At 44.7% G+C, this 21805-nt stretch overlaps 1 protein-coding gene across 1 annotated transcript; it reads left to right on the top strand.

Annotated features, from left to right (window-relative positions):
- The first annotated feature begins 41 nt into the window (after positions 1–41).
- On the top strand, positions 42–4657 carry nfkbiz (nuclear factor of kappa light polypeptide gene enhancer in B-cells inhibitor, zeta). Its single transcript, XM_068591064.1, has 10 exons — positions 42–72; positions 1312–1400; positions 1616–1926; positions 2005–2110; positions 2194–2340; positions 2917–2980; positions 3065–3234; positions 3600–3710; positions 3797–3964; positions 4151–4657. The coding sequence occupies exons 1-10, from the start codon at positions 42–44 to the stop codon at positions 4187–4189; spliced, it is 1236 nt and encodes a 411-aa protein (XP_068447165.1). The 3' UTR covers positions 4190–4657.
- Positions 4658–21805: the final 17148 nt, after the last annotated feature.

Genomic DNA, 21805 nt, shown 5'->3' with positions numbered 1-21805 from the left:
TCCAGGAGAGGACGAAACCAGAGGAAGACACACTTTGCCAAATGGAGACAAACTTCAACCAGAACGATGAAGGTCAGTGTTTTGCTGTTCTGGTGATCAGATATTCATGTTACGATTATGAAACTGAGCCCAAACATCTTTTTGTCCCGGAGCATTGGATCCCACTTGTATTGCGTTCAAGACGCAGGAGAATGAGGAAGTCCACCGATTCAACATCGGCCTTGAATTAACATGAGAGAACGCTTCAAACCGACCAAACAATAACATAGTTATTATTTTAAAATGTCTGTTTAGGCATCTCTAAATATGACCTTTATCTGCTTGAATAGACGACACTCACACTTATGTTATCAAGTTTTTAGGACTTTTCGCTCTGAATTCAATCTCCTAATGTCCATTATAGCGCTCATAGTGTCCCGCAGAATAACTACTGTTGATGCTCCAAGTACAATTCTGAATTCATGACTTTCCCTCCTCTCCTCTTTGTGATTGAGTTGCTTTTACTTGAAGTAAAGTTAGTGGGCAACGCTCCCCAGAGGCTTCATGAAGCCGTCGGGCTGGCTGCTGTCAGTGCCAGTAGAAAAGGCTCCTGTTTGCTTGGTTCCCTCTCAGTACCTGTGGGGAGTTTTTAAATAGCCATTTATTGGAAGTACGTTGCGTGGTGTTACCCTTTTAATCTGTTTATCATTTGTAGGTTCAGCCTGTTTCTTTGACTTCATCCATTTGACCTGTTTAGCCCTCTGCTTTAGTTTTGCTTTAGTTTTGATTTAGTTTCACTTTAGTCTGTTTAGTTTTCGCCTGTTTTACTTTGCCCATGTTGTCAGTGTTGTTTTGCATGGTTGTGTTGTGATTTTAGTCTTCATGTTTTGTCTTTTAGTGTTGGTTGTGTTCCATATCATGACTGAATCTGTGTGTCCTTAAACAAACTATATATTAGGGTTGTTTGACTTATATTTCTTGGGGTGCAGTGTGTGAACCTCAATGATCTCACTTCAGTGAATTCACTTTTTTTTTTTTTCATCAAACGTGCCATCAGGACGTGTCCCCTGTCTGTAAAGACAATTTATTTTAGTTCCTCACTTTTGAATTTTCCTCTCTTGATGTTTGTCACGAACCTGGTTCAGCTTTAGAAAGTACAAATTGTTAAATCCTTTAAAGTTAAAGTCTTTTTTGTTTGTTTGATTCGTACAATACAACTACACCATGTTAGTAATACGTGATAGCTGGCACGCGAGGCTCAATGCTTTTTTGTCAGGTGTTTTTTTTATGTTCTCACATAAAGGATGTGAATTTGTGAACTTCCCACCTCAGGCCTTCTGACGACTGATCCCAGACAACCAGAGTACGTCCAAGCCTTACAGAGGAAGACCGTGAAAGAGCTGCTGCTGATGAGACGGCAGGTAAGCCTCGGGAAACACGAAAGACAGGTTGAAGACGCGTTTCAGACGTTGGAACTGTTGTATTGTTTATGTGTATTCCTTCATCAATGTGTGGGCCTATTGAGACGAGAAGTTTCTTAAACACGAGGAAGAAGAAGTTGAGACTGCAACAGACTCCATTACATCATCACATTAATCCTGACTTAAACCACAGCGTGGGAGCGATTCTCTTTCAGAAATGGAGCTGCTCGCAGGACGACGGCAGCTTGGTGCGTGCCTTTAAATCTGCCAGATTTGAAGCTTGTGGCAAACAGCTGGACCCTCAGCCGCCGGGCCGTCCGGCACCGGCACCGGCACCAGCGAACCCTCATGGCACGGGCCATCTCTTTGGTCAGGTGACCCCGCAACATCCGGCTCTGCAGGGCCACGCGGCCCCGCCCGCCAGAGGGGAAATGACTTTGTTTCACTGGCAAATACAGCGAGAGCTGCGCAGGGTTGAGGGAGTTCCTCCCGAGCAGCTCAACATGCAAGACGAGGACGGTGACACGTATGTCCGATGGAGAAAGTCTGCAAAATGTGAAAATAATCCCGTACAGATAGAAGAGCGTGTGTTTTCTTTTGCCAGACTCCTTCACATAGCCGTGGCACAAGAGAGACGAGCTCTCGCTTATGTGCTTGCAGCAAAAATGGCGCAATGGGGCTCTCTGGACGTGAAAGAACACAACGGGCAGGTACAGAGACCCAAAGAGCTACTTTATTGAATGAATAGTGTTGTTGAACAAGACTAAGTCTTTGCACTGCGCTTTGGACGCAGACGGCGCTTCAGATCGCGGCCGCCACCGACCAGCAGTTCATAGTCCACGACCTGCTGACCCTGGGAGCTCAGATCAACACCCGCGACCACTGGGGGCGCTCTCCTCTGCACCTGTGTGCAGAGAGAGGCCACCGGCTCAGCCTGCAGGTGGGATCCAACCGCCGAGTCGCGTGCAAATGTAAAAATGTATCGATGAATGAGATGACAATACCTCGGATTGATGGCCGACAGGAAGGAACCATTGGTTCTATTGTGAAATATTATGCTATATATGTATTGTTAATCGTAGTTTCTTCGGCATGCTATATTTTGACATGTTAGAGCTTGACTTTTTTTCAACATTTATGTATATATAACCGGCCGGAGAGAGAAATAGAACAATGGCCTTTTTTACTATTAATAATCATACTTTTCAACATGCTATCGTATGACTTTTTTTTGTTGCATACTATTTGGCCGTTGTAACTTTGTTCAGTAAATTTGGGCTTGTAGTTTTTATTAACTTCTGCTTCATTTTGCGAAACGTCTCTGGCCAAATATGGATAATGAATCTGTGTCCTTAACAATTCTATAAAACGATATCTTGTCTTGCGTTGTAAGTCCCCAGACCCCGTCACAATAACATGAAACACAAATATTATCAGATTGGCGGTTTCTTTGCCATAAACCTTTGACTAAAACAGGTAGGATGAAGTATTGTGACACATTTGATGTGTTCCACAGAGCATCTGGAGGACCCTAAAGGGAAGCGGGCAGCCAATTGACATCGAAATGTTCAATTATGACGGTGAGGACGTCTCATCCAGGTTAAAGCCGGCCACGATTCTGACATAAAGTGCCTTTTGCGGTGACGTTGTTCTCCGTCTGTCAGGTCTGACTCCGCTGCACGCTGCCGTGATGTCGCACAACGCTGCTGTTAAAGAGCGGAAGAGTCCGGGGAGTCTTTGTTCCTACAGGGCCAAGGAGCTGCTGCAGAAGACTCAGGCGTATGTGGAGTGCATTAAGACTCTGCTGCTCATGGGCGCGTCCTGTGGGACAAAGGTAGGTATTACAACTCCCGGAGAGCAGCGGTGGGACTCACCAGAGGTCCCGCGATACCATATTGTCGCGATACTTAAGTCCCGCTACGATATTATCGCGATACGTTGAGTATCGCGATGTATTACGATGTATTACCTTTTGTTCAACCGCAAATTGTCCCCAAAACAAAACTTTGTCAACAAAAAATACATTGATTTTATTATTGCAAGACCAAAAACTTGAGAATTGATCAAATAAAAGATCGATACTCGGCACGCAAAATATCGCGATACTGTACTGTATCGGTTTTTTCCCCCCCACCTCTACCGGAGAGCGCGTCACTTTGGTCACGAGTCAGACTTAACTGCTGTCTAAACCCTCTGCAGGACCTAAAAAGCGGAAGGACGTGTCTCCACATGGCCTCTGAGGAGGCGAATGTCGAGCTGCTTCACATTTTCTTCGCGCAGCCCTCTGCGCTGTCGCTCGTCAACGTGCAGGCAAGTTGTTTTGTTGGAACTAAATCAAGTGTGAAGTGAGCGTGACGTTTAAAAAACCAAACCAAACATCACCAACCACGTTTCAGACGTTCAGTGGCAACACGGCCCTGCACATCGTCAGCTCGCTGCAGAACCACGACGCTCAGGTGGAAGCGGCGAGGCTGCTGATGAGGAAAGGCGCCGACCCCGCGAGCAGGAACTTTGAGAACGAGCCGCCGTGTCAGCTGACGCCAGAAGGACCCATCGGTGAAAAGGTGAGAGGGGCGTACGGGGCGATGACGTCACAATGGGAGGAATTTAAAAACACTCTTGGAGCGTCATCGGAAGAAATGCAAATTTAAGAAGTCCAATACGTCCCATCGTTAAGAACCATTATAACTTTAAGTGCATGTTTGACAATCGGTACGGGTGATGATTTGAGTTTTTATTTGTTTCTCCAGGTGCGGAAGATCCTGAAAGGGAAATATTTCAATGCTTAAGTGAAGCTCAAAACCACTGTCAGTTAGACAGTTCAAGTTATCGTTATATTATTTGCCAAAATAAGGCAGACGCTGGTTGTTTCTATGAAACCTGACATTGTTCATTACCATGTAATGCACAGCGGGAAAGGGGATGTGTTTTGTTTTTGTTAATTCACTTTTATTGTGTTAGGAATCAAGGTGTTATGTTTAAGATTGCAATACAATGAGCGAACGTGTGCTATAAATAAGTAATTTAAGTTTTTTTTTATAGTTATGCAGGGTTAAGTTCTTGGTTTTATTTTGAAGTAGTTGTAAAGATTTGATCGTCACAACTTCTGGGTATTTTGTTTTGTTCATTTTAAAGTAGAATTGTTATGTTTAACATGTTGTGTGTGTGTGTTTAGTGTTTATATTGTCTCAACATGTGCATGCATTTTATCAAAGGTTTAAATACGAAGAAGATATTCTGACTACATTTTATTTTGAAAAGGGTGTTTTTATCATAAATTTCTTTACTGAAATTGTATAAATATATTTCATTGCATAACTAGAAATTTTGAATTGTTTCATTAAGTTATGGAAATATACAGCAGTAAGTTGTCTTTGTGCTGAATATAAAGTAAAACATCTAGATTACGAAAGAGATTTGACATTTTATTGTGAAATATAAGTTGTACTTTTAGCGTGACTTTAAACAATTGCTATTTTCAGTGAAATGCTGAAATTTAATTAGTTGTTTTTCTTGAATATATTTCTGTCTGTCTATAAATAAACATCTTATCTTTAATAAGTGAATGTTTCACTGTCTTAATAAATAACAATATTGTTTTGAAGTAGATTATTTTGCCGTGTGTCCACAAGGAAAAAACCCAGGTGAGGGACAGCAAAGTGTCTCTCAGACCCCGCTGAACGCTTCCTCCCCGTGAAACAACAGACACCGGGTAGAAAGCGACACTCACACCGGAGAGGAATCGTCGGTATGAAGGAAATGAGAAAAGTCATTTGGAGTTTGATTTTTATTGAGGAATGATTTGTTAGCTGCAACGTAAAACCACGCGAATGTTTTCCACTCGCTCGACGCCAGGGCAGTGTCATAACGCACCGATTTATCTCACACACTCCCCGACCTCTTCCTCCTTCCTCTCTCCCTCGGCATTATGGGAGCAGGCCGTTTAAAAGCAGAGGTATTTACGACTCAGCACTCTCCTCTTGAGTTCCTGGAGCTCCAGAACATGTGGGCCTGGCAGTGTGACACGGCCAGCTCGGTTAAAGATAGACGGGTTCTGGTTGGCTGTTTAGTCTCAGAGTCTGTCTGTCTGCCTGTCTGTCTGTCTGTCTGTCTGTCTGTCTGTCTGTCTGTCTGCCTGTGTGTCTGTCTGTCTGTCTGTCTGTCTGTCTGTCTGTCTGTCTGCCTGCCTGTCTGCCTGCCTGTCTGTCTGCCTGTCTGTCTCTCTGCCTGTCTGTCTGTCTCTCTGCCTGTCTGTCTGTCTGTCTGTCTGTGTGTCTGTCTGCCTGTGTGTCTGTCTGCCTGTCTGTCTGTCTGCCTGTGTGTCTGTCTGCCTGTCTGTCTGTCTGCCTGTCTGTCTGTCTGTCTGTCTGTCTGTCTGCCTCTCTGCCTGTCTGTCTGCCTGTCTCTCTGTCTGTCTGCCTGTGTGTCTGTCTGCCTGTCTGTCTGCCTGTCTGTCTGTCTGCCTGTCTGTCTGTCTTGTGCAGTTAAAGCTGGACTCAACTTGACTTTAGGAGAGAAGATCAAACACACGAGAGCTTCTTATCGACAGCCGGATGCTGATAACATTGTTATGTCATAGATTGAATATCTTAATTGTGTTTTAATAGGATTCTTTCTGCAGTAGAGTTTGCATTTAGATGAAATACTTTGATTATGTAAAAGCAACAGTTAACCTCGAGTACATGTCAAAGTCCTGAATGTACTTCACTGTAATTAACTTTAAAACTCATCTGGTTTAAATTCATATTTATTATCTTGGGCAGTTTGAGATGTACACGTTTTGAAATGCCAACATTTAGAGACGACCCAAGCCAGAGGCGTGACGGGCCTGACTCTGAGTTCTTGAGGTGTACAATAAAATATGACGATGAATTTAAATGTTCAACTTCATTGTTGGGGGTCAAAGGTCAGCAGCACGAGGGCCTGAAGCCCGAGCTCCTGACAGCCAACATTAAACGTGACGTCGTATAGGAATTGGAGTAAACGCCACAAATGGCTTTCTGTAGATTAGTAATCACAACTATTGGTACTCTATTTAGGTTTCTGTGAGATTATGAAATGTTTCCGAAACCGCCGTCGGTCAGCCATTTCTCTACCAGCTGGAATGTTTCGAGGCACCTTCTTCAATTACAAATTAAGTTTGAACTGACGGTCAGATTTGTCCGTTATTTGGCAGGATTTGCTCCTCAAGCGGCTGCAGTCTTGACTGCTTTTGTATTTTCCCACCTCGGGTCTTAATCCTCGACTTCTCCTGCAATCTGGGAGGCTCGTTTCCAGTCTGACTGTAATCCCCAGAACCTGAACAGGGATTTCCCTTTTTATTCCCTCATGGACACATCCGTGATTGGCGAGATGTTTGTCTGAAGGCCAAGACCAAAGTAACACAAGCGCAGGGCGGGAATCGAGGCTCCATATCCTGCCACTAGGTTTTATAGTCTGATACCGATAAAGTCAAACTAATCGTGAGCAATGAGTTTATTCTAGGATGGGTTTAGCTTTCGTGTTCCTGCCTCCTCTGTTTCCTCCTGTGGCTCAGCGTTCCTCTGGCTTTCTCGGCTCCTCTTTGCCAAACCTGGAGCCCTGAACCGCTTTGCAGAAATCGAAGCATGGGAACGTCGCCTCAAATGCGTCGGTTTCAGAAATGAGATCTTGTTTACGGAAGGAGTCCAAGCAGACGGCCGGGATCCCGGCCCAAGGAATTATGGGTCATGGATTATGAAGAAATTGCTCATTTCTTTGGCGCTGCGGCTGGATAAACTTCCCCCTGTATGTTGGCAGTTCTCTAAACATTTCACATATTTACTGAAAATATCAATTCCCTTATGTTAATATGCATTTAGCATCTCAAACAGAATAATTGAACAAATTAAGCTCATTACGGTGTACAATATTAGTTTATGTAATGCCATAATGTACAAAAACAGACTAATTGATGGTACTTTATAAATACATTTTGCATGGGTGCGTTTCATGAGAGCCACCACTAGAGGGCAGCGCTACGGACGTTAACCTTCTACTGCACCATTAAGTCTGAGCCTTTTACCCTTCACTTTATGTAAAATAATTCATTTTGATGACATATTTCTGAAACATATGAGGGGATGAAGAGGGGATAACTCTGCATTTTGGGGTCTGAACCCAATTTTAGAAACTAATTTAACTTTTTAACTCCTTTTGAACATCTCTAAAGAAGAGATGTATTGGCTTTTTGTAGACTAAAGTCAAAGGGAAATGCTGTTCTTTTTACTCGTTTTGATTATTGGAGAGCTTTTATTTCCCAGAATTTAAAAAATAGATTTGAAAAAAACAAATTCAATTGTTACATAAAGAAGTAAGATTTCTCATTAGAACTTTTCAAACGTATACGTTTCTTATTTTCATCGCAATCACATTTTTCTTGGTTCTTGCCACTGCAAAAAAAATATTTTAATGCATAAGTTAATATTTTTATTGATACACAATACCCAAATCTTAAATTAAAACGCGAGTGTCAAGTTTAGAGAGCGACTAACAGAGAATGTCTTTGTTTATTTGCAGACTGTCCTCCGCTGTTCAGCTTAAACACCGAGACAAGACGGACCCCCAGGAGCCAAACGCCTCCATCAGTCCATCAGTGAGCGCTGCAGGACCAGAGGAGGTGAGGCCTGTGACACGTCCATGACTAACGAGGCAGGAAGACATGCTCGCTGGCCGCGTCCCAAATGTCAGAAAGCAGGCAAAGTGTGAATCCTGCAGCTCCGTTCCTGAGAGTGCACTTCACGAGAGGACGCTCCTCTTTAATAGCGTGGTTTTAAAATAGAGCTCTGCTTTAATCCGAGGAGTGACGTGTTTGAACCACATCGTGGAGGAGAAAGTGTGGAAGGAAGGAAGGAAGGAAGTAGTGGAGGTGTTCAGAAAGCAAATACAAAGCAATAGACTAAATATTTGGACAATGTCTGCACATGGAATGCAATTAATGGAGATAAATATGAAAGTTATTCAGCTTCCTTTGAAACCAATCGTGTCCCCGACATCTATCTGCTTATTCCAGGGTGAATGTGTACGATGATGTCGTCTTCTGAATCCGTCGGTGGCACTGAAATGCCACCGGGCCCGGTGGTCCGCATCCCGCTGACATTAAGACAGCCACAATAGGCCATCAGCGCTTTTAGGACCAAGAAAAAGGCCATAAATACCTGTGGCCCAAAGAAGGAGGTTAACCGCCTCCCCACACACACACACACACACACACACACACACACACACACACACACACACACACCTGTAGCCAATTAGTCCCTCAGCCTGCTGTATCTCATGTAACAGACTTCACGCGGCTCAGCGTGAATTCTCACACGGACATGAGTCTCATTGTGTATTTTAATTCATTTCTGTCGACTTATGTTACTTATTACAGTCGGTAATTAGCACCAGATGTAATTCATAAACTAAGGAACCCAGCAAGAGAGAGGGGAGCAACTCTTATTCGGTAAGTTTTAAGTTATATTTTAAGGGCAACTATTTGATAACTATGATTTTTTTAATTTATATTTTCACCATGACTACATTTCTCTTTGCTTAAATTCACCTTTTGAAAGGCCCGTGCATACGATACATCCCCACGTGTTGTATGTCAAGATGTGCAGAACAATCTCAGCTCTCTCTGTCACGAGGCACCATTCTCCTCAGGCACCGGTGTAAAGAAACAATTTGACCCTTTTAAGCTGGAAAGTTGAAGTCCGATTTCTGCAATTCTCCAAGAAGTCGTGTTTTACGGCCTTGTTTTGGGTTCGGCGCCCGTGAACTTGGACAAACTTCCATCGCAGGTTCCCAGCAGTCTCTGTGTGTAATCTCCCCCGCATGCGACACCACGGAGCCAACGCAAACTTGTTCTCCTGGCAGACGAAGACAGAGACGCTGGACAAACAGGGTCCAGGGCCGAGCCGCCGAGGAGGCACAGACCCACCGAGAGTCTTCTGCCGCGCCTTTTTTACACTTTTATTTTCAGGCCCTGGCCGCGTTCTTGTTATTGTTCCGTCTCTGTTTTGACTCCTTCTCCAGCCTCTGCTCCTGGTCTGTGAAATGACACATGCCCGTCAGACACTCTGAGTCCTGTTGGCATCTCCGTGTGAGATTAATGCTTCAGCGCTGACGCATTGAGCTGAGACGCAGTCCACGAAGTCTCCCACAGAGGCGGCTTTCAGCTGGTTCTGTGTCTGGAAGTCATGTTGCTGGAGAATGAAGAACCGGGTGACCTTTAGGGATATTCCTTTATCTCTAAGGGGCCTTTAATTCCCACTTAATTATTAATAATAACTCTGTTGGTGACAGTAACACAACCATGCTCTTTCCTGTTGTTTCTTTTGGTTGACAAAGGCAAATAGTTGCGTGATTAAGGTTTTATTTGGAGGACTTGTTGCTCTGCAGATATCCACAAAGTACATTAATCAATTACATTTTACAACAGTACAATCGACTCTTGCCTCAGAGTTAATAATTCAGAGTACTTGTTACTCTAGTGAGGGCTCATATTTAACTCTACATGACACATTTACTAGAATTGGATTAAATTCTAGTAAATGTGTCGGATGACACCACGCTCTTCATTTTATAGCCGTTAAAAACATGCAGTATTGTCCTGATTTCCTCACTTGTAGAGTTCAGTAGGCTTCTGCCTCCTCGCAGATTTAAACTACACAATCTCACCAACGAAATGATAACAAATATGCACGGCCTTCATTTCAGAAGTTGAACTTAAAGGAGTAGCATCGCTTCCAGATGTGCAAAAGCATCCAAATCGAGGCCGTATTCAAAGTTGTAATGCACAAGGTAAAGCTACTTAACACACCGCAGCGCTCTTTACTGATAGGCTCCTCACTTTGAGGCCGTCGCTACACAAAACACATCCTGGGGTCAGTTTACTCTGCTCCCCAGAGGAATGCTGGGAATTGTTTGCCCTGTCTGCTTCAACTTCTGCTCCTTCTGGTCAGCTTAGTTTTGCTGTTTTTGGATGCACACACACACACACACACACACACACACACACACACACACACACACACACACACACACACACACACGCACACACACACACATTCATGTATTTGGCCAGTCAGGATGTGCGTCTGTGTTGCATGTTGCCCCCTGTGAGGAGCTCAGTGGCGTTATGGCTGCAGCTTGTGTGTCTTCATGGTGTCTGAGAGGCTTTGCATGGAGGTAGAGCCGGACTGTGTGTGTGCGTGTGTGTGTGTGTGCGCGCGTGTGTGTGTGTGTGCGCGCGTGTGCGTGTCTCCGTATCGCGTCTCGACTGTGTGCTTTTCATCCCGTGAAAGACAGAATCTGGGATCAACGCTGGGTTTTTCTCGCGCTGTGGTCTGGTTGGCGCGGTGTAAAAAGTGAGCCAGTTTTTTTGAAGATATTAATGCAAATATTTTGCCAAGTGCATAAAAAAAAAAAAAAAAAAAGACGAAGAAGAAGTGGGAAGCAGGAAGGAATTCAGCTTTTCTGTTCAACATCACGCTCCAGCACTCGACAAATGTTCTCGAAAACACATGACAAAACTCTCTAATGATACCTTCGACTGTTGCACAACCCGCATACCTGTGGTTTGGTGCTCGGTGGAGATCAAAGCGCGTAACGTGCACAATTACCCGTGAAGCAGGCGGCTGTAAATTCTCCCCCAATGCAACTGGACATACAGAATAGATGGAAGGAAAAGGAATCCATCACTTATGTGAAAATGATCCCTTAATTAGTCTGGACAGCTCTGACAGTCATGGTTCATGGAAAAGAGACGCGGATCTGGCTCTTTGTCGACTTTTTGGTTATATTTCATACCTTCATACCTCCAGTTGCATGAATGTCAGACCGCCGGCAGTATAGGAGCTTATGAGTCCCACATTTAGCCGTTTTAAATGTTAGTGTGACTGAGCATTTACTCTTCTGACATGAGCGGTTGTGGCGTCGGCGATGAATCCCTATCGATAAATCGGCAGGGCTTGTTTTTATCTTTGTTAGTTTATTGCAAAAATATGTGCGTCAATCCCCATTACAGAGTACACTCAAGTCAAAGTACGACTTGTTGTGCGGTAAAGTCCTCTGGTGGTAGAAGTAGAAACCAGAATTTGTCGAATTCATTTTGGGGAAAATGCCCATTTACTCCGAATTTATGATTAATGAGGTAAATCCTTCAGACGAATGTGCCGGTAGCGTTGTGTTGGTGTCATTGTGTTGGTCTCATTGTGAGTCATGTTAAGTGCATTACAGAGTCAGAACGCAGAGTTTAACACTTGTATGGTGTTCAAGGCAAACATTTATTCGATCCCCTGGACATGACTTGAGTCCACACTGCACTTGTGTTTCTCTTCTGTTTGATGTCGTCTACATCATTTTATAACTGTATTAAATAAATAAATACCATGCGGATGAATAAATCACATCAATACTTGGTGGTTTAAAATCCCCTCGCGCTATAATAAACCTCACACATTAATTAAAGTGAATAACTTGTACTCACCGGACTTTCTTATGGAGCGTAAAGTCGATGTTTATTTTCGCTCTCACTCGGGACACGAACAGCTGGCACCTGGGTGAAAGTCCTGTGTTTGTTTGACTCCTCCCACATGCACTTAGCGGACTTCCCAGCGTGTCATACCAGCGAACGTTCACTTCCAGCTTGTTGTGCTGCGTCTCGTACTCGGACTCTCTCTCTCTCTCTCTCTGTGGTTTGCAGAAACGTCCGACGTCCACACTTTCTTCCTGGCGACTGGAGCCGCAAGTTTACATCCAGCGTGACGTCGGATGTGACGGACAAGTGTAGACAATCAAAGAAGGTGGGAAAAAAATGCCGCAACTCGCTTCACTCAAAACATTTGCCCCAAACCCGGTGAGCCCAGACTTTGGCCCGACTGCACACCACATGAACAGACGATGACTCGGCAGCTTTTCAAGCCGTGAGCGAGCTCTTTTTTTTCTTTTTGGGGATCCATCTAAAAATTGATTCATTTACTTCCCACCATTAAACGGCGGGGGGTTTCCAGTCCGCACAGCTCTTTGGCTCCCGTTCCAAGGGCGGCCGAGGGAATGGGACTCGAACCCGAAGCGTTTGGCTCAAACTCCCAGTCAAATAAATAAGTCTCGGCGAGAGGGAGGCTCTCTCCCGAAGCCGCGGCGAGCTCTCCGACACAGACAGACGTTACGCTCACGTGCAAGGCCGGCGAAGAGCGCTCAAACGACAACATAGTTCGCATGATGTAGATGAAAGTGGGGAAAGTATCATAACTCTACGCACATGCTGAGGAAAAGATACGACTCAGAGTTTTATCTTCTCAAAGAGCTCCAATGCTCCATTTTATTTTCAAGTGGGAACTGATTTGTACGTTAGATACGTTCAGCTTGATTCGGTTCTGGCAACACATCCGCTGTTGTAAGTAAATGTGCTCGTCCTGTGATTATATAAATTGTATACAGTAACAGTCAATGTGTTTCAGCCTCCAGAGAGCGTTTAATATGCAGGGATATTGCACTTTAATTTCATCGTAATGTCATCCCCCCCCAAAAAAACTTTTGCAATGTTGTTTCCAATATTAAAGTGCAAGTACTTGCTTTCCTTTAATTAGGAGTAATACCAAAAGTGACTCGTACTTTTAATCCACTGTCAGGTCCAGTCACATGTATTCATGGAGGCGTGCTGGCAGCAGGCGGCCCTCAGCAGCTGCTGATTGACAGCCTGCAAAGTAGAAAAAGTAAACATGTAGGGATCATATTTGCAGTGTTTTTTTTAAATAATATAATTACTTTAATCTTCCTGGAGGCAACCCTGCCAAGAAACACAGGGACACAAGGCCATAAAACTTTGCACAATAGCTCCATTGATGGAGACCTTTTGAGAAGCGTGAATGCAGCTCGTGGATGCGTTGCTTTAAAAAGTCTTTGGAGGCAAAAACTTTTGAATTGCATTATGGGAAGTGTGTAAGCTTGCCTATGAAAGAGACTGAAAGTCAAGATATAGTAGCCTCAATTCTTACTTTTTCTCAAATCTATCTTTGGTGAATGTTCTGGGAGTGTTTTAATAAATCGTTTTAAAGAAAAAAGACGTCCACAAACTTTGAAATCTTTCCCAAAAACAACACTTTAGCTGGTTTCCTTTGCATCTATGCACCTGTTGTGTTGTTGTTCAGTGTTTTTCTTGTTTATTTGTCTGGAGAAATATCAATTACATGAGACCAAGGTACAAAAAAAGTACAGATAAGCTGTTTGTATCAAAGAATATCTATGTTTCCCTCCACCAGCAGCACTGATAACAGGCTAGTTGGCTAATGCTATGTTGCTATTGAAATATAATACTCAATAATGCTTTGTTAGACTAGGAATAAAAGGTGATAATGATACCTGTGGGAACATTTTACATCCTAAACTGATCGTATCTCGGTATAGCTTCTCATAGCTATGCCTGGAAAATGTAATGCACCTTAAAACTAATCAATTCATATTGAATCCAAGTAATATCAAGTCAGGAGGCGTGACTCAAAGTCTGCACAGGGATGATCTACAACTACTTTGATGCAACGTTTTGAAAGAAACTCTAAATCCAGGTAGTGTCCTTGCTTCTCCTGCAGGATTTGCCCGGTTTGCTCGTGTGAAAACGAGAAACGAGGAGAAGGAAAAGTGCGTAACGTTGCAGGGTGGTAAAATCACAGCGCAGTTCTCCCAGAACTGAAGTGAACTCAACCATTAACTTCACCCACTAAATTGTAGAAGAATGATTAAATATCCCTGGTCTGCTGAAACCGAGACGATGGCATCATACTTGGGAAAACATCCACACTGGGATCCGTGCGCACATTCCACACGTCGACGTGTTTCCAGTGCAGTGACGGACAGAAGAGGAGGGGGGGGGGGGTCTGCGCCCGTACGACGGTGCTGTTTCAGCCGTAATGACCTCAGGAAATGCTGGTGGAGGCGGCGAGCGCCTTAATGGTCCTTTTCCTGTGATACCACGTGCTCCGGTCTGCTCTGGAATTGGCATGACTTCACCGAAGGGAAAACACGCGGCGACAACATGAATAAACCGTATTCTGTTGCCTTTCCAACGCCATGTGCTGTGTTTCCACGCGCTTTGAATGGCTTACTCACGGAGATTATCCGACACATCTGTAGATTAAAGCCACTGGGTTCCACGTCTGATAGTTTGGGTGAAGAAAACCCTCAAATCTGCCTCTTTTTTTTATGTCCTATGTGTTGTTTAGGATCTGAACAGCGACGATGTCCTGGCCTCTTTCCTCTGTCGAGTGCTGCGTTACTGTGCCAGCAGTCGTACATTTTGGTATTACAAGCACATGTGTAGCTTGGTCGCTCTTCATCCAAAACAGATTTCTCGTGATTTAATTAAACGTGTGTTCTTGGAAATCCTCTCAGAGCAGCGAGACGGCTGCGACACCGTCTCTGAACTCTGTGATTGTTGGATCGGTGAAGACGCTCCGCCAAGTCAAAAGCACATCGTCAGGCGGCTCTTTCGCTGTTGAATTACTTCAATTGTTTTGGCAGGAATCCGGAGGAATGATTGGAATCGGGACGCGGGGGCTTACGATTCAATATGTGAGTTTCAAGTCGAGTTAATCTGCGAACATCTAACATCATGGCACGACCTCAACGACCAGGGTCTGCTGCTTACAAGTCGAAAACAATCACAGCGTAGTCGAGAGCTCAAAGGAAAAGGGAGAGGGGTGAAATGATCCTCTTACGTCAGACCTTTTGACACCCGCCCGCTGGCTTCAGTGAAGGGATGAAGACAATCTGCGGTCTCCAGAACCTTTGGCATCCGGCCGCCAAACTCTCGGCCCATCCACCAAAGATGGAGAGGAACGTTGGAGCTGCAGCGCCGACTCCAAGCGGGCTCTGAGTCGGCGGGATTAACAGCCAGACAGAAAAATTCAGAGGTGGTCTTGAGACAGAGAGACAGAGAGACCGCATTAAGTAACTGGTTCCAGCAGGAATCAGTGGAAGCACAGCAGACGGTGTTGACTGATATATAACTTACTTTGTTCGCCATGTGTGTGCTGCGACTGTCAGCGTATATATACAGTTGTGGCTCGGCGCGTCGGGACCATTCGTCTTCTCGCCCCACGGCCGTTCGGTGTATTTGGCTTGCATCGCTCCATGTCATGACATCATGTCGCCGCAGTCGGGACCCGCGTCTGTGAAGCGTTTTGGAGCCAAAATCGTCACAAAAACAGTCGGCGGGGGGACAGAAAACAGATCCAGAATATAAGACGGAGCTCTGTTTCGCCTTTTACAAGTTACTTCATGCACACACCGAACCTAGGAGACTTTGGTACCTCAAAAATGAACGTTATAAAAAAAATCCAGTGCTGGCAGCGGTAAATCCAGAGAGAGCTCATGAATCTCTCCACGAGGCTTTGGATTTAATAGTCGAGGTCCAGCACGATGGAGCGGGACTATTATGGTGCAGTATTGATTTGTTTTTACTGTTGAGTCTTTATTGTGTGATGGCTGCGCATTCTTCCACGTTCTGCACATAATTTCACTTCTTTTGGCAGATATTTCATCTAATCTTCACCGAACTTGGTGCATACCATCCTTCAGATAACCCCGGGCTAGCTTTTCCTTGGGTATGATTTCTACTTTGTGCTGCCTGCAGGAGGCGCTACAGTAGCAGAAGAATCGTATATTTGTACGATTATTCATGCTGAGTCAGCCTCAGCTGATATAGCATCCAATGAAACGCTGCTCGGCCTTGGGAGTCAGCGTGTTCGGCCTTAAAACAGCGAAATTAAGCAAGAAAATAAAGATGATATCGTCTTTATTTAAGAGTAAAAAGAGGACTAGTTGATTCACTCAGATGCATAAAGAGAAAGACCAGAGTCAGTGGTCACCCGAGAGAACCCGACAGAAGATTATAATGGTTCGCTTGTAAAACAGGTCGTTGGCTCCAGTCTGCATTCTCACACTTTTCCAGTTTATAATGAAACGCGGATCCTACTTTCCCTTTCCTCGCTCCTAAATGCTCAATTATTTCCTTTCTCCACCAAATAGCCAAGAGGTGCACGGGAGGAAGTGTTAGGTCTGCATTTTTTCGGAGCCGTTAGCCCACTTTAAGAGACGGTCTACCAGGCGGCGCCCGCCGGCAGCCAAAACCGACAGCTGCGGGTCTGCTAAATGGAAAGAAGTCAGGCGATCCGAGTGGTACTCAAATATGTGGCGGCGGAGCTGCAGCCAGGATACACTGTCGAAATTCTCCTCCCTTCTCCCGCATCCGGCTCTTGTTTTTCTTTCTCTATCATAAATAAGCTTAACAATGTCCGCTTTACAAGAAACTGAGCATTAAGTAGAAACGACTCCAAATCAGAGCGGAGGTTTCATATCGAGTGAGCTTTTTTTCTCTGTTCTCCAAAGTGTAGATCGAAGCTTCGAGAATCGACTCTAAAAGGAACTTATATTGAGCCGCTTGAGGATAAAGTGCATGTATAATGTCTCTGTGTCCCTGTTACCATCCAACGATCGTGTCCATGAGAGGTGCCAGGAAAAGAAATAATGAGAGCGCCCACAGACATTTTTTTTCCCAATGTCCACTTCACTTCACTTCAGTGTTTTGTTGGTTTTGGAGCAGGAACTTATTTCTAGTTTTGGCCAATTTGCAGATGAAAACCATGCTCACCAACAAATCCTGATCACGGTGACTGGATGCATCAGGTTTCCGTCCGTCACTGCAGCTGCTGCTGCAACGGTAGGAAAAAGTTTGTATGATGCTCACGGATGAAGACATTTATTTTTCGAAGACCAAAACGTCAAAAAAAGATTGTAAACGTCCCACTTGTTGACAGAAAAAAGCTGCGAGAAATCAGGACACATTAAAGACAAACTCCTGCTCTTGTCGCAAAGCATCCACCTGTCAGCGTCGCTGCCGATCCAAAAGATGAAAGACGGATGATTGAGGAACAGGAAAGGGAGTAATAAGAGTCATCGCCAGGCTTTTCTGCGCTCTGCACGTCGCTGAGGCCACTTGGCCTTGAGATCTAAGTCGCAGGTCAATAACTACATGAACAGGAAGTCTGCATGCAGACAGGTATGAGGTCAGTGTTTCCACTCAGCTGACTGCTTGTTGTTCTGTTGGGAAAACAGTCTTCTGCTCTGGACTTTGTAGAATTAAACAGCATTGCAAAAAAGACAATACAAACTGAAGAATAGCTTCATCTGTTAGATTCAAAAAAGGCAGTTTTAGCTGACCAAGTGAGCAAAGTCCTGATTATTTGCATTGCAAATGACTTTAACAAGCTGAAATTAGCACGGCGACTTCCAGCACAAAGACGCTGACAGTAAAGATTTGTCAGAGGGGGGAAACCAAAATGTTTTCTTTCCGAGCTGCTCCTGCGCCGAGAGAACATGTTAAAGAACTGAAACGGCAACACAAACAAAAACACAAAGTAATAATTCCCCAAAATGTGAACCAGCTGTCCCGAGTGGGGATGTCCTCCCCTCCGCCTGTTGCCTCCACGCAGTCAGGACTCTGAACAAACGTTGAACATTTCGGACATTTTACACCCAAAGAGCGCATGCAGAGCGATATCTTCCAAATAGTGGAGATATTTCAATGAAAAGTGTTGACAGATGTTCACGATACCCAAAGGGATCCATCCTTATGATGACTTTGGTGACTTGCGTGTTCCTCTAGCGCCACCAACAGCTCAAAAGTTCCAGCTATCAGGTCACCAAGTTCACCGGACATTCCCATTAGCCTCAGCTGTACCGCGTTAGCATGCTATCACGCTAAGATGGCGGACGGTAGCACGCTGACTTGACCTTTTAACCTCACAGAGCAGCTGTGGCTGTGATTTCCTTGTTTTTTATTGTACATTCTGACCTTTTTTAGTTCTCAAATGAAGGGAGAAAAACCAGAGAAAAGGAATTCTCCAATAATGAACGCGTGTGAGAAAAAACAAAGCTTATTCCCTCCTCCATGTTGTCCGTATAGCCCCTTAAGTGGAAATTTAAACATGCTGGGAAAACTCCAGAGGACGACACAATAAAAAAAAAGCTTCTAAATAAGCCTTGTGGTTAGATAGTTGTATTAACTACTGTGTGCGTCTGACCCTGCATGCAAAGAATGCTCCGAGAGGTTCAAGTCAGACGAGAGTCTTCCTCCTCGTGATGCATCGTCGTGCTGCTGATTGGGCCTCGGTTTCGCTCCTGTCTTTAATAACGCTTAACGCTGCAAACACGCAAGCTCCTGTCGTGGTTTCTCTCTCACACAGCTCCTCTTTTCTGTTTTCCTCCCTCCTTTCTCATGCACAGAACCAGAGTTTCTCTTTCTCTGGGCTTATGCAGCTCCACCCACCTGCAGATAAAAGCCAAGCCCTCACCAGAAGCTGCAGCTCAGCGTCTGTCCCAGACTCCTCAGAGCTTTCTGATGCTTCCAGCCGGCAGCAGCAGCAGCAGCAGCGCACACTAAGGTGAGTGACGCGTCACCTCTGGCGAGGTTTCACGATGCTTTGGTCGGCAGAGGCCGCCGTGTTTAGGTGATTTCGGCGCGGCAGTCACATCCAGTGAGCACTCACTCGCTCATGCTTTGATTTTAAATGTTGTTTTCTTGCACGGTTACCCGATTTGCAATGACTTGACGGGATCAGTCAACCCATCTCTCTCTCTCTCTCTCTCTCTCTTGGAAGTAACTGTCAGATCGCGTCCTGTTTGAATTCTTGGACCCATGCAAGAATGACTTTTTGGATTGCGTGAGCAGAAACATTGAAAAGGGCAACGCAGGAAAACAGTTGGTAAGACAGCCTGCTTCACTCAGCTCACTCAACTCAAGCCTCTGCTGACAGAAGTCTCTGCAGATAACGTCGGAGTTTTTCAAATGCAGAGAACATCCAAAAGATACACCTGGGAAGAATAACTCAGGCTTAAGCTTGTTAAAATAAATGCACGCTGCCGCATCTTGACAGGATTTAGCACCAGTTAATGGAATGCCTTTGACATTTTGAAGATTTCAGTTGCACGTCTTTCAACAAAAGGAGTTGGCACTTTTTCATCCGCTGTTTGAGGGAGAAAGGGATTTAGTGTTCAGGTTATTGTAGTTTTAACGATCCCACATAAATATAATGAAAACAAGATTAAAGGCAGTTCTGGAGCGAGGCTTTTTGGCCGCGCATTGGCATGAGTCAGAGATGGAAAGTTTGGGGTTCAGCAACTCTCTCTTTCGACCGAAAAACACGCAGTGTGTTCTGTCTTCGGTGTTCATCTTCATCCCCCGTGTGTGTGTCCCGTGCTGGAGACACAATGGCTTTGAGAACATGCTCCAGTGCAGCCAGATGTTACGCCTCTCCTCTCCATGACCCGATGACGGAGCATCTGAGTGAGCACCTGCCAGAAAACAGTTGGGAATCCCTGTTTCACACACATATGGATTTATCGCAATGTTGAACATGTCCAAGCTGAGGCGGTTGTCTCTGTTTTTTCTGCTGCTCGGGGGCAAAAATGCGCTCGAACCACTGCTAAGATTCGGATGCAAGAGCATCTGTTTTGTAGAAGTAGAAATGTGTCTCTATGTCTCGTGAGGCCCGTCCGATGAGCTGAGGTGTTTCAAAAAAAAGTTAAGATTGACCACAAAAGGTCCGTTTTTCTGGAACCGAGAGACACTGTTTGATTTCTTTAGCTCCTTGTTGCCATTTAACGTTATCGTGTTTCTCCTCTCTTCGAGAGAAAACTCTTAATTAGGGGAAAATGTGGGTAAGCTCAAATAGTTGAGGTTGAACAAGTTGCACAATTAAGTCGCTGATTACCGTCAGTGTAATCCACTGTTGGCATCGGCGAAATGTGGTAGCAGGCGGCGCCGTGGAAAACGCACGAAACACCGATCTGCAGATGGGAGGAGGTCACGAACGCTCTCATCAAGAAACAGAGAGCTTTTGAATTCAGGGCAGTACATTGAGTTCATGTCTGATTGCGCCGCAAGAGGGGATAGATAGGTCATAGTAGCATGCTCGGAAGAGGGAAACAAGTTAGTTCATGGTTCGGCTATTCGGGTTATGATCTGGCTTACAGAAACTGATTTTGTTAATGTGCATTTCCACGTCATGAAGTTCAACCTGAAGAGGTTTGAGTCCTCACCAACATGCTGCAGGCACTGAAGAGCCGCCGGTCAGCTGGAGCCCTGAGGGTTCGGCCACTTTAAAACCATCAGCTTGAGGAAATTGAACCTTTCTGAAACGGCATATTGATATTGGAAACCGTTCACTTCCAGGCAAAGAGCAGAACGCATAGCATCTTGATTAGCGGGCGCTTCAGAGGTGGATCTTGTTCCCTTTGGACAGAGCCAGGCGAGCTGTTTCCAGTATTTACGCAAAGCTAAGCTAACGGTCTTCTGGCTGTTTCTTCACATTTAGAGTACGATATGAGAGTAGAAGCTGTAGAAACGGGTTGCGGAAGGAGAAAACTCCGTCGAAGGTCGCTATCTGTGCAGCGAGTGAACCAGAGGTCCACAGTTAGTGGCTTTACATATTTGTCACTCTGTCAATGTGTCTTGCCGGTGTTTTCCCTCTCAGACTCCCTCACAGTTCTCACCTAATGAACAGGAAGTGTTTATGTGGCTCAGAGGGAATGTGTCTCTTGATCCCGCAGCTGCAGACTCTGTGACTCGAGGCCATGTGTCCAAACATCCTCCTGCTACCGTGCAGAGCGCCGCGGCCTAAGAAACGTCTCAAAAATACAAAATATAAATCCCTCGTAAACTGCAATTTGCGTTGTTAATCATGCGCGTGTTCCCCCAAGCGGGGGTGTCTCTCACATTACAGTGAGCCGCGAGGGATCGTCCACTCTGGAGTTAAAGTTTTACATTTTGCAGATTTACTGCAAAGTATCTCTTATCTGAACTCCTAAGTAGACAGAGTCGTAGCTCTTATTATCCCCTGTAAATACTCCACTGCAAAAACATCTGGACAGTAGGAAAAGGGAGGATCATATTTTTTTCTGTGAGTGACATAGTTTACGGTGTGACTGTGTAACACATTAAGCTTCCCGGGACTGTCATCACGCTGTCACCGGTCAGACAATGCATGCATGTTGGAGCAAGAATGTAATAATCCCGAGCCATTTTTATGATCTTAATAAATTGATATATATGTGCATGAATGCAGGCAGCCAAAAAGCCCAAAGAGAAGTCTGCATCTTCCAGAGTTACAGTTGGAAAAAGCTTCATCAAAGTGAACCGGTCGTTCATCAACCCTCTTTCTCAGCAACATATAATTACAACATAGTTCTTTTTTTTAAAGTACACTGTTGTAGTAGCCCTATTGTTCCACGAGCGTGATGTTTGAATTGCAAAAGCAGACAGCTTCGTGGTCAATTTGTGATGGAAGTTGTAAAGGAAGTGTTCAGATCTATTGATCTATGATGATGAGATTAATGACACG

The sequence above is a fragment of the Clinocottus analis genome, unplaced genomic scaffold (genome assembly GCF_023055335.1).
Source record: "Clinocottus analis isolate CAN_PGR_092001 unplaced genomic scaffold, fCliAna1.0.p SCAF_24, whole genome shotgun sequence".
NCBI classification, from domain to species: Eukaryota; Metazoa; Chordata; class Actinopteri; order Perciformes; family Cottidae; genus Clinocottus; species Clinocottus analis.
The sequence above is the reverse complement of the archived record's forward strand: the minus strand, read 5'-3'. Positions and strand labels throughout refer to the sequence as shown.